Here is a 13,534-nt window from a genome sequence, read left to right on the forward strand (position 1 = left end):
AAGTACCGGCAATGCGTACTAGAGGAGTGCGAGAGTGATATCCAATACCGCCCCATACCATAATACCCGGTGCAGGACCAGTGTGGCGGTGCATAACGCAGCTGTTCAGCATCCTCTCTCCACGGTGTCTCCAGACTCGAATCCGACCATCGTGGTGTTGCAGACAGAAGCGTGACTCGTCAGTAAAGACAATTTCATTCCATTATGCCGTCCACATCCTTCTTTCATCGCACCATTGGCGGCGGAGACGTCTGTGGTTCTGCGTCAAGGGTAGACGAAGCAATGGACGTCTTGCGGACAGACCACTCTGCTGTAAACGGCGTCGAATGGTACGCGCAGACACTGGATGATGCGGTACAGACTGAATGTGCTGTGCTATGGTTCGTGATGTGGCTGAGCGATCCGTCACTGCCATACGCACAATACGCCTGTCATCACGTGAAGTGGTGCACTGAGGTGGATGCGATCGAACACGTCGGTCCGTCGTACCCTCCTGCATCCAACGATCACATATCCGCATTACAGTTGTTTGGTTTCGTCCAACACGACTACCGATTTCCCTCAAAGATAATCCACAATCTCGGTAGGCCACTATCCTTCCTCTGTCGAACTCGGATACTTGATCAAAAGATGATCGCTGTTTTCTACGAGGCATAATTGATCGTTTTTTTGAAAAAACCACAAGAAAAACACAATTGCCGTACTTCAAATCGTCGAAATCTCCAAACCTTAAATAGCGCTTTGAAGTGGCGCTACAGGCGCGCGTGATGTGCGTCTGCGCTGAAATTCTAATCATTTGCATATCTCACCTCCGCTAATGCATGTTGTAAATTTCATATTACTTGCATGCTTCCTTCAGGGTGTTGCATTTACGGTGGCCAGCAGTGTATATACATATATATAATTGTGCAACCAAAAAAAAAGGACGACAGTGATATTGGCTGGGAAAATTTCTTGGAAATCACGCCAAAACGTTCTTGAGCTCGCCATGGATTTTTGATAATGGTAACCAATATTTTTTCTAATTTAAAAATTTTAAACGAATATACATTGGTTCGAAACGGTATTTTTCAAGTATCTTTTTCAAAATCATAAAAAAAATTGAAATATTCTATATAAATGATCATCAGAAACCTCCGATGAATGGGAACTATATTTTGCGGCGAAGGAATACACTCTCTACCTTTCTCTTCTCTGCAAAGTTAACCTGAAACAAACTATAGACCACAGAAGCCTGTGAAAGAAACCGTAGCCGCCAAGCGTGGAGCTGGCAGGGCTCAAGCCCGGGAACCAGTTCTGTCTTAACGCATGGCCGGGGGCCTCGAGAGAAGAGGAACCTCAGAAAAACGAGTGGTAATAGTATTTTTTTGGGGATTTTCCATGTAGGGAATCAGAAAAATCACTTGGCTCTCGGGGCCCATGATGCTTTTAAAACGGCCCTGCCAGGAACCCAGAAGAGTTCTTAAATTTTTTGTTTACTAGACCGTGAAAAATCTGGTCTGGGACCGATACCTAATTTTTAAAATCATTGTACCAAATTTCGTAGGCACCTATGCACAATTTGAGGCAGTGCCGTCTTGACGCATGGGTTAACCCGGGCACGTCACGGAGGCCTTGAATGAAGAGCGGCGGGGGGGGGGGGGGGGGCATAGGCGGAAATTGACTTGGAAGTCTGGGGGGGCAAGGTCATTATTGCTGGGGAGGCACGATGATGATGATGTCAGTTCGTCTATACAGCCGCTGCGGTGGTTGAGTGGTCATAATGACGGACTCGCGTCGCGAGGATCCGGGTTCGAACCCCACCGTCACCGCAGAGGTGGTCGGCTGAAGTTGGTTTCCTGTGGTTCCCAACTTCGAGTCGCAAATGCGAGCCGATCTCCCCATTAAAAAGTCTCGCCACAGAGAGCAAACAGACCTACAACGATTAATTATTCAAACATTACACTTCACTCATAGTTCGAAAAACTGGTGGAAGATGGCAGCACTACACATAACAAGCATTACACAGAAACAAACTTCACATCAGGTTTCACTACACGTACACACAACATTCCCGCATGTACCAATTCGTTAGAGGTTCCGCAAAGGAATATGGACGAGGTGCATGTCTGGGTTTAGTAGTAGTAGTAGTAGTTCGTCTATACATATATACATTAGATCAGTCGACTCGACCTTTGATGCTGGGGCGTGTGCCCCCCCCCCCCTTCACGCACCCCCCGTATCTCCACCCATGCGGGGGGGGGGGGGAGATAATGAGATATAGTTAAGATTTGCGAGATTAAGCATGTGAATTGAATTAGTAAGTAGGCATTTGCAGTCTGGATAGAGGGCTGAGTAAAATCAATTTGCCCGGGAATTGTACAGTCCCATGATGCTTTTAAGACGGCCTCGACTCCAGGCCATCTCTGGGCCGTGTTTCCAGGAGAGAGAATGTTTAGCCCTGACTTTCGCAACTTTTCAAAGAAATCAATTTATGCGGTAAAAAAAAACATATTTTTTACGAAAAAGTGAAAAGTGGGGGTGGGGGGGGGGGGTTAAAGTTACTGAGTATAACAAGAAAAGAGAGCTATAGCCACACCTTTGCAGGCTAGAATTTCGTCAAATTGTAGCTCGCTTGTTGCTTCATAGATGGCAGCACAAGTTCCAATATTTTGGGCTACTTTTGAAGAGGATTTTGGCTGGAAATTTCTTAAGGACCTGGCAACTCTAGCTTATATCTCTTCTCAATAGGCTGGAAAAATTTTCGAAGATTCTCTGCCCTCAATGTTGATAAACATGATCAAAGCCGCGTAATATTTGCTCGAAGTATTTAAGGTATTTTTTTTATTTGGCTTTATTCTTACTCCCTAACGTTGGGTGTGATTTAATGACGTCATCTTGAAAAACTTTTCTGGAAGTGTTTGTAGCGACCTCTATGAGGAAGTTCACTTTTTGTGTCCTTGTGGGAATCGAGGATTATTTGGGCTTCTTCTTCCTCATAAATTAGAAATAGCTTCTTCATTGCCCGCTGCTAAAAACAAAAGAAAAAACTCGTCCGCCCTTTACACACACAATGTTATTTAATCTTTAAATTAAGTCATTTCTCCTCTCGTGGCCAGTTTTATTATCCACAGTAATATTCCGTTTTAAAGAGAAATGAATAGAAATGAGATTTTGTTCCCCCAGGATATATCAAAAGCTATACAGTGCTCTTAACAAAGGAAAAAAAACCTCTTGGGGATTCATAGACGGTCTTTGAAATAATGATAATAGACGGAGTTTTTTTCTTCCCCGCCGCGAAGAGGTCTTGAATATCCGCACAATGGATGGCGATGACGGCCAGAAAAAGAGCAAGGACGGCGATGACGCGAAAAGCGAACTTCCGACGACCGCCACCAACGAACTCATAAATCTCGACGACCTGGAGCTTTCGGATGAGGACACCTGGTAATGATAATCATTTGCCGTGTTATTGATCACCTCATACAGACCCACGTGGTAATTTTCGGTGAGCGGAAGTAATGCTTTGCCTACTATAGCATAAAATATAGAAACACGGCGTTGTTGTGCCGAGTCATTTCTACTTGGGCGGCTATATTACTGCCAGAGCCCGAAATGGACCGGTTCGCGAGTCGGCTAATTTTGCGGTAAATTTAGACGGTCAATTTCGGGCTCTGGCCAGCCAGTTCGCGAAGTGGCCGGAAATCCCTAGCCGAAGTCCATAACAAATGACATGGTTCGGGGTCATCGCCAAGTTGGCGTATTTTTCCGTGAAAATTATTTCCACATTAGCTATGACAACCCATCAAATCATAGTCACAATATAGTAATTTTTTTTCCTTCAAAATTTCACCAAAAAACACCATCATATGTTTATATCGGGGCTGGACAAATCCGGGGTCGCCGCTGCAACTAAAAAATTGGTATTGGTGCCTAAAATTTTCTTTGTGTGGTTACTGAACTGCAGGCTGAAAGCAACACAAAATGGTAGTAATTTGTAATAGCATACCCACCAACGGCCAATACACTGTATACCGTTTTGTCACGACATTTTCACATGCACTAAACAGTGATATGTTGCCAACATAATTCTTCCAGGTCCTAAAACGTAGATGGTGCCACATCACAAATTTTCTTTTCCAGCTTACTGTTGCCATTTTGTCTTGTTTTTTCCGTGCCATTTTTTTAATGCCTAACTGCACAATTCCTAATTGCGTGCCGTAAACAGGTGCTGCATGAAGTACAGTGTTTATTAGTTAAATAAGAATTATTATAATAAATTATTAATTATTAGTAGTATATAACATAAGAACACTTCCCACGTGGTCTCTACAAAAAGGTCTAATGGTGATGAGAACGCGATAAATATTCATTGAAATATTTATTTACATGCATTTGCCTATTTTTCATGATTTCTTGTAAGAACTTTTCAGTAAGTTTTTTATTTCCACTTGTTTTTAATCGTTTTTGGGTGTTCAGGCAGCAACCCCAGCGCTAAAGCGGTTTTGGCAATATAAAAAGCCGTCAAATTGTGGTATATTGGGAAATTTACCATGATTCTGCCCCCCCCCCCCAATTTCCAAAGTGGCTGAAGATCTGTGGCCAAAATTTGTGCTGATGCAGGCCCATAGCCAGAAATTTCGTTCGGGGGGGGGGGGCGCAAAATTATAGAACAAGATTCTGCCCTCTTTTTATGGTCATTTTCTCACATTTCTGAGGGGGTCAATTCCCCCCCCCCCCCACATACACACGATTTTGTGCTAATGTAAGATAGTCTGGTAGGCACCAAATCCATTTTTTTCCCTTGGCTCCATATGTGTGTGTGTGACAAGGGACTGACTCCCTTGAACAAGGGAGAAAAGAAAGAAATTTGAAAACTATAAAAGAGTAACTAGGGCTGGATAAATTGCAAGAAAACTGGGCGGCAGAAAATCTTTTTACCCGTAGAAAAAGGTCCAAAATAACACTTCCTTTGCCAACATGAATAAATATATATAATTTAAAATCTATTCTATAATTTTGAACCCCTCCGAATGAAGTTTCTGGCTATGGGCCTGTATCAGCACATCAAATTTTGGCCAGAGATCTTCAGCCACTTTAGGAATTAGGGGGCACTGAATCATTTCTGAAAATCTGACTTTGACCAAAACTCTCGACCACTTTGCGTTTTGGCAGTAACATATACAAATAATTCATTCATTCGTGTGTTAGATTTGTGCCATCCAATCATATTCACATCATATAGGCAGCCACAATTACAACATGTGTAAAGAAGCTGTGTATGTATTTACATCGGTATTTGTTAATCTGAAGGGGGCCTGTTTACAAGAGTTAAGTGATTAAGTTCAGACAGGGTTGGCAAGTTTTCGCCATGGGTGAAAAAAACCGCAGTGAAAACTGTCCCGGCAAAAATTGATTTTTCCCCATTTATACATGGGAGGCATTATTGTGCATTTATTTCTTTTTCTAAATGTAAATAAGATAGTTTTGAGCATGAACATGCACTTCTCACTCAACTTTGCTGATAGGAAATAATAAATTTGTGTGTTGGCGAGTTTTTGCCATTGCTGGGAAAAATTGCAGTAAAAAAATATCCTGGCAATAATGGGCTTTTTCAAAGTATGGAAAATTGATATACCTACTATCATCATCAACCATTTTTTTTGGGTGGCAAAGGTTGGTCACATTTCGCTTTTCTCCTAAAAAATCTTTCTAACTCTTTTTCTCTCCCCCCTCCCGGACATGGCCCCCACATCCTGGAGCAGGGCCCCGAGGCTGAGATCTTTTACGCCCCCCCCCCTTCTGACCAGACTTTCACAGGGTCCCTTTATGATGAATTTATAGCGTGAAAAACAAAAATGATTAAAATCACCCCGGGCCCTAGGGCTGGAGCCTTGTCAGCCCACCCCTTGTGGGGGGCCATGCCCTTGGATTTGCGTTTTACAAATATTAATAGTATTAAGTAGTTTATTTTTTTTTTACTGATCATTAAATGATCACAAGTTTATCTTTCACGGTTATTTTTCTTGGTTTTATTCATTGAACGGATTAATTTTTTTCAACTGAATTATTGTTCTCCCTTATCCACCATGACCTCTGAAGGCATAGCGAAGTGTCTTCCCTGTAGTGAACTCATACAAATCAAAGATAAAATAATTTGCACTGCGTGTAAAGCTCCATTTCATTTTTATTGTGCTGGCTTCACTGAAAGAACTTTCAAGGTACAGTCTCAAAATCAACAATGGAAATGTATCGGATGTAACGCCAATAAAATGGTGAAAAAAAATGTTCCAGCACCAACTCTCCCATCAAGCCAGACCTCAGTTAAGGAATTATCCGGCACTCAATTAATTGCTCAAATAACACCTGTTCGTGTACCTACATTTACCAACCAACAGGATCTGCTAAGTATGATAGCTGAATCATCTAATTCACTTCCACCGGAATCAGCCCGAGTTGTGTCTGTGTTTGCTACTATGATTGACAATCGCATGAAGTCTTTGATGTCATTTATAACTCAACAATTCAATACACATTCCACCAATCTGTCATCAATGAAATCTTTATTAAATCAACACCAAATTGAACTGGATGATTCTAGAGAGAACAGAAGAAATTACATCAAAAAACATCAAATTAAGGCAAATTCATGAACTCCATAATGAAGTTCTCGAGCTTCAGCAATACACCAGAAGGTGTAATATTGAAATACGAGGCCTCCCCGAGTCAGAATGAGGATATCGACATAATCAAGAATTCAATCCTGACAAACATTAACTTGGACGATTATTCTGACACCATTACTGCCATTCATAAGTACCAACTGTCCAACGTGATAAAATAAAGCTCATCATAGTTCAATTCAACACAAAAAATAGTGATACCTTCCTAGCTACAGCAAAAAACACAAAACTCAATGCTATTGAAATTGACTCCCACCTCAGAGACAGCACAATATTTTTCAACGAACATCTTAACCCTTACACTAAGCATGTATTTTTTTATTGCAAAAAATTTAAGACTGGCAATGACTATTTGTTGGGCATAAGAGGGGCGTGTGTATTTGCGTAAATCTCAAAATTCCAGGGTGCACAGAAATAAACATATTGATCTGAATCATTTAATTGACTACAACAAAAATGAATAAATTCGGTCTGTGTCAGGGTTGGGTTTTTGACATTAAACCAGTTTTTGAGGCTTGGCCAAACAGTCGAAAACCATCAAAAACCTAAATGAATGTTTTTGAATAATACTTTGAACACAATAGGTTGATAACATGATGAGAAACTTTTTTATATATTAAATTTTATTTTTAAACACTAATTAATGGTACAACTTCTACTCATGGTTAACCTTTGACTCGCTCTCGAGATTGCTAGACCGATATCTTCTACGTGTACTGGTCAAAGGCAGATTCGTACAGTTCAAGGCAAGACTCATCACGTAATCAGGACTCGCTCGACTGGTATCCTGATATCGTAAACAGATCTGCACTATTCAGAAGGCTTAACTTTATCATGAGCTTTATAATATAAATAACCTCGGAAACTTACTCAGTATTAAAACAGTCAAAAACTTATTGCCAATCATGCTTTAGCACTTAAAATAAGTTATAGGAGTTTTTTTTCTCTAGCATCGTACACAATCAACACTGATAAATTAAAGGGCATTTTAGTCCTAAAATTTAGTATTTTTATTTCTAGCTTTATTCTAATGTTATGTGTGCAATGAGGGTATCGTTTTAAGTATCAAGTGATTATCTAGAAGATTTAATAACAAAAATCAACATTACGTACATGGCATAAAAGAACTTTTTAAATACATTTCTATTATAAAAATAGTACAGCAGATGATTTATATCGATACACATATCTAAGCAGTCGAAAAAATTTTGGAAGGTGAGGAGAGAGATCATGTTCAATTGAAGAAAGTAAAACATAGGCCTAGTATATAAACTATCAAATAGTTCTATAGTTTTTCTTTCAGCTTTTATGTATAAAATATCAAGTTGTATATTTTACATGAAAAAATACACACATTGTCCAAAATAATTCTGTAGACAGCAGAAAATTATTTTACAATCATATTAAGTATTTACTTTTTGTATAACATAGTGACTTTAAACATTGTGTGCAATCAATGTGTGCATTTTCGAAGTTAATTTTTGTATCGAAAAGCCATATTTAAGGTTTTTGACGTGACAGTTTATGCCATAGTTTAAACCACCAAAAACTGTCACGTGTCAAAAACCATCATGCGTCAAAAACCTGCCAACCCTAGGTTATATGTATGTGAATGAAATATTTGTATGTTTTTCAATATGATCACGCTTAATTTTCATATTTGTACTTCTGTTAGGCTTTATACACCTCCGAAGACATTATCATCCGAGGAAAAGGGTCTCAGTCCATACAAGTGGCTTAGGCAAGACATTGAAGACCCAAATAACAAAGAGCTTCAGATGGCTAAGACTGCGTTGGTCAGCAAATTAGATGAACTGGACATTTTGAGTAAGGCGAACTTCACTAATCTAATGTTTTATGTGCGCATGTCTCTAACAATGACTATTCTTCATGCTTTGAACTTTGAAACAGGTCATCCGTCTTCCATATTTTGTGGTCAAAATGGCAAATGCCTGCATTTTAATGTTAAATAAGCATGACTACTACTACTCTACCATATATGCATTTTGTAAACATTTCTCTGGGAATTTTTAACGAATTGGTGCATACGGGAACATGTTCTTTATGTGTGTGTGCACATGCGTGACCCCAAATTATTTATTTAGTTAGAGCTTACAGTCACCCTTCCCCCTCCCCCCGTATTCGCGGTTTTTCCTTTATTGGAATTTTTTTTCGACAATACTCAGCAATCATCGTTCACATGTTTTGTTTACAAAATTTGAGTTGTGCTTGTTTAGGATGGCTCATTCTTCTAGTGCTACTGATAATGCTTTGAAAAGGTAAATAAAAGTAAAACTTGACAAGAAAAATTGGATATTGTTTTTGTTTGGTGAAAGTAAGTCAATACCTGTGGTCTGCCATTACGGAATCAACGAATCTATGGTGAGATATATAAAGAAAAAGGAATCTAAAATTCGTTCAGCCGTAGCTGTAGTTGCACCCATGACAGTAAAAACTTTGCAGCGCCTACAGGATCTATGCGTTTCTCGTACAGAAAATGCTGTTTTTTGTGGGTACAAAAGGCAGTATTATAACAGAAAAAGCGAAAAATTTTACTCTTCCATAAAAAAAGGGCTAGTGAAACGTCAATTTCATCAGAATTTTATGCAAGTAAAGGTTGTTTCATGGATTTAAGAAACGATTCGGATCACACAATGTAAAAATCACTGGCGATCAAGCCTCTGCTGACCAGGAGGCAGCTAGAAAATTTTCAAAGACTGTAGAAAATTATTGAAGAGAAGGGTTATGCACCTCAGCAGGTGTTTAACGCTGATGAAACTACACTATTTTGGAAGAAAATTCCGCAAAGAAGTTAAGCAAGAAAAGAAAAGCTGTAACAATCCTTAAAGGGGTTATGTGCCCGGTTCGAATTATCCAGTTAAAAGCAGACAACAAGCAGGAAACAAACAAGTTGTTTTGTATCACTTCAATAAGCTTTATTACATTAATAATTATTTTACACTAAGTTAGACTCGTTCATTAAAACAAGTTTTTTTTGCGTTAAAGTCAGTTATTCAAACATCAATTTTAGTTATAAAAAAGCATGGATCTCACAGAATTCCATGTGCATTTAGCCAGACATCACCTTTCTTCTCGTAGACCAAGAGATGCAAATGCATTAGATACGATAGCGATGTAGATCCATTCACGTTGTTGAAATCAACCAAAGGATGAAGTCCCAAGATTCAAAGCAAGTCGCCAGCAACCAGTTTTCAGGTAGATCTCCCAGCAATCATCAATGAAAATCCACCAGAGCCCAGCCAGTCGAACGCCGAAGATAGCGGAGGTACTGGACGTTTCTGTAGCATTAGACTAGAAGTATCATCAGGAATCGAACCAATCTAGGTTTCATCTACTAGAGAAGGCAACCAGTCACGGGTTGAACTGCAAGACTCGTTAAGTAATTATTTAGTTTTCATAAAAACTTCACCGGACCCGCCAGGAACAAGAAAGGTGGTTATTCAAATCACAACCTTTTTTTGAAGTTTCACGACCGAAGCCGAGAATAACGAGAGTTAGCTATTCAAGTAAGAAGTGAATATTTGAATGAATGAATGAATGCAATTAGTGAGAACGAGAGACGTCCTTTTATACATCTTAAACCGGTTTAATTTTAGGATCATTCGTCCACCGGCAATACTCCCTCTCTCGATAAAAATTCAATAAGTTACAAAAAACAATTTGCATACAAAACAAGGCCAAAATTATTTCAAAATTTTTCAGTGACAACGCTAAACGTAATCGGGCGAGCTGGCCAGGTTCTCCGATCACGCCTCTCACAAACACTGAAAACACAAAAACAAAATAATTATTCCAGCGGAAGTCTGCAGCCAACTGCCGAAACAGGTAAGTAAAAATATAATATAATGAGACCATGTGATATCTCCCCCTAGGAGAATCTCCAAACTAAATAATAATTAGACGTATGTTACATGAGAAATAAATTTTGCTATTTCCCACATAACAAAATACCAGTAACGGGGAAGGATGTTATCCTGATCCGTTACAGCGAGCTCCTGGTTTTTTAAGGCAAGTAGAGATAGACTCACTATCTTTTGCGCAAATGTGTATGGGTAGCATGATAAAGCCCACCATCATTTTCAAATCTGTGAATTCGTGAGCATTGAAGGGGAAGATAAGTCAAAGCTCCCAGTATTTTGGACGAACAATAAAAAGGCTTGGACTATGAAAACACTTTTCCTGGATTGGTTTAAACGGTGTTTCGTTCTGGAAGTTAAAAGGTACCTTGGGAATAAATAAATGCTATTTAAAGTTCTTTTGACACTGGATTGACCGAAGAGGAATTAATGCAGCTGACTGGTCCTGAAACTGAAGTAGTACCAGATGAAGATCAAGATAAAGAAGTAGAAGACAAGTTCACCCAAGTAACATAGCGGAAGGGCTTCGCAAGCTCAAATCAGCAATAGATTATTTTCATAACATAGATCCCTCTATTTTACGTTCTTCACATGTAAAAAAATTAGTAGAGAAAGCCTTGTCAACATACTCGATATGAAGAAGAGAAGAAATGGCAAACAGAAAAAAAACCACAACATTTTTTCAGAAAGCATCGCCAACAATCGCTGCACCCTCTTTCACTTTCCCTTCTACCTCAGCATAACCCTGCTCTTTCTCATGATGTTCAGTAAATGAGATATACAAAAAACCTATGGTTTCTATTATTCACAGATTTCCGTATTCGCGGCCACACCCGGAACATAACCCCCACGAATATGGGGGGGGCGACTGTATTTGTGTTATATTGTCAGACCAGACAAGACCAGGGTGAAAGCCAGAAATATTAACCACTTATTCATTTGTGTTACACTGGTATTGCCATCAAACTTCCACATTTTGAAATGAAAATGGTAAATTCCTAAATTGTCATGTTATATAAGTAGCATATGTATATTAATACTGCAAAAAATTTCCCAGAGAGTTGGCACACCAACCTTCCAACAAAAGAGGTGAGAGACACAGTTGCTCAGGTCGATAAGAAACACCTAAATTGCCAAAGGATGTTTTGAGGTGTTGTGAGTCTGATACCCGATTTGTCCTTGTCAGAAACTTTTCTGACACTGAGGTGCAACAGAAATGGCAATAATATGACCATGGAAAAAGATTACTACTGCGGGAAGGTCCACACTGAGAAGTTAGCACACCAACCTCTCAGCGAGTAGAAAAGGTAACATGCCTAATGCTGCAGTTCGGAATCGGCAATAAATTATAGTGATTAACCCTCGCAAGCAAAAAATGACCATGGTAAAACAAAAATTATCAGAAGTGAAAGAAAAAGAATTGAGAATGCTGTCATTTGTTAGTCTCCCTATCACTTTTGTCAGGGATTCTTAAACTGTGCATTGCCAATCTCAGATTTGGAGAGCCACAGATAAGCATTGATTGAAGGAAAGGAATGCTGTGGGTGGAAGAAGTTTGAGAGCACCTGGCTTACATAATTGGGTATGCAGACTGACGTAGCATATATCATTAGATTACTAATACCGTTCATAGACTTGAAGCTTATTCTTTTCTGGCACTATGGATGGGGTACTGATCTGAGTTTCATCAAAAATATTGTTTGTCTTGATGTGCTCTGTCACTCCACCACCCATCTTGTTACAAAGTTTTACAATTGCCCTGTAAAAATGTAAAAATTTAAAAGCAATACTTGATATAAAATTTATAAAAATTTTCAGAATCAGTTCAGAAGCCACTTTTTTTGGAAACCAAGCAGCAGCCACATCCAAATGATATTCGAGATGAAAGATGTTCGGAAAAAAACCAGGTTAACGGCCAAGTATCAAGTAATTGTGGTTGGTAGAATTTTTTTGTTTTCTTTAGATACCTTTCTTTTTGGTTTGATAAAAATTTGCTGCGCCTATTCTTTAAGGGAAATAAATGCAATCAACAGTACTTTCAATATAATTATATGAAATACCTACAGAAATTTCCTGGGAAAAATAAATGCCCAAATTATGGTTGAGTCGGGGTTGGTAAAAAAACTGTTTTTTTGAAAAACCAAAAAACTGGGTTTTTTTGGTTTAAACCGGTTTTTTGTTTTAAATAGTATTAACATTAAAAACAAAATTTCTGAAAAATCATTCAAACTTCTAATAATTAATTAAAATAAAATGTTTATTAATGTAATTAACACTATTCTCATTTTTCATTAATCAATAAATATTTCTTACATTATAACAAAAACCAACTTTCGCAATTTAATTAATTTTTTCTTAACTCAATAGATTACTTAATGTTTGAAAAAATTATTTTAATGTTATTATTAATTATATAATATAAAGATGTTTTTTCTTCAGTTACTTTCAGTATGCTTAATTAGGAAGCTATTTTGCGAAAACTATAATAAAAATTAGGTGAATATAATGTATTTAATGAAGCATAAATAATGCAGATTAATTAGCGATGATTTACTATATACAAGGTGATTATAACTAAGGTTGTGATATTTCAATAGCTGTGGTTACTTTTTGGGTCAACTAATGTCGGTCGTTCAATTGTATTATCAGCATAATAAATTCCCAGTCCTTAAACATACAGTTCATCAATTTTCATATAGATGCATTATTTTCTATTATAACTTTCATATGATCAGAATAAAATGATAATGGCTGTAGGCATGATTTTTTTTTTCTTTCGTTCAGAATCATAGAGTTGAATGTGTTTTTCCAGATAAATCTAAAAATCTTTCTGTTGCCAAAAATCTCAAAGAAGAACCTGATGAAATTGAATCCACTGCAAGTGGGCTACAACTGATGATCTCTGAAAACAAAACAAAATCTGAAGGCAAACTTCTCAATGATGTGACTGATGTCTTTGAACGGGCAAGGCAACAGGAAGAGAGTAATGGCCTA

At 38.3% G+C, this 13,534-nt stretch overlaps 1 protein-coding gene across 1 annotated transcript in view; it reads left to right on the top strand.

The window, feature by feature from the left end:
• The first annotated feature begins 2,933 nt into the window (after positions 1-2,933).
• The window catches only part of LOC149067433 (uncharacterized), a 30,152-nt gene continuing 19,551 nt past the window's right edge, over positions 2,934-13,534 (top strand). Inside the window, exons 1-4 of the mRNA XM_089252747.1 lie at positions 2,934-3,426; positions 8,338-8,489; positions 12,359-12,475; positions 13,353-13,523. Of these exons, the coding sequence (XP_089108873.1) occupies positions 3,302-3,426; positions 8,338-8,489; positions 12,359-12,475; positions 13,353-13,523 (565 nt within the window). The 5' untranslated portion in view covers positions 2,934-3,301. The remainder of the gene's footprint in view (positions 3,427-8,337; positions 8,490-12,358; positions 12,476-13,352; positions 13,524-13,534) is intronic.

Source organism: Pholcus phalangioides, unplaced genomic scaffold (genome assembly GCF_987345545.1).
Source record: "Pholcus phalangioides strain wild (caught in Gottingen) unplaced genomic scaffold, Ppha-v1.0 ptg000030l_1, whole genome shotgun sequence".
Taxonomy (NCBI): Eukaryota; Metazoa; Arthropoda; class Arachnida; order Araneae; family Pholcidae; genus Pholcus; species Pholcus phalangioides.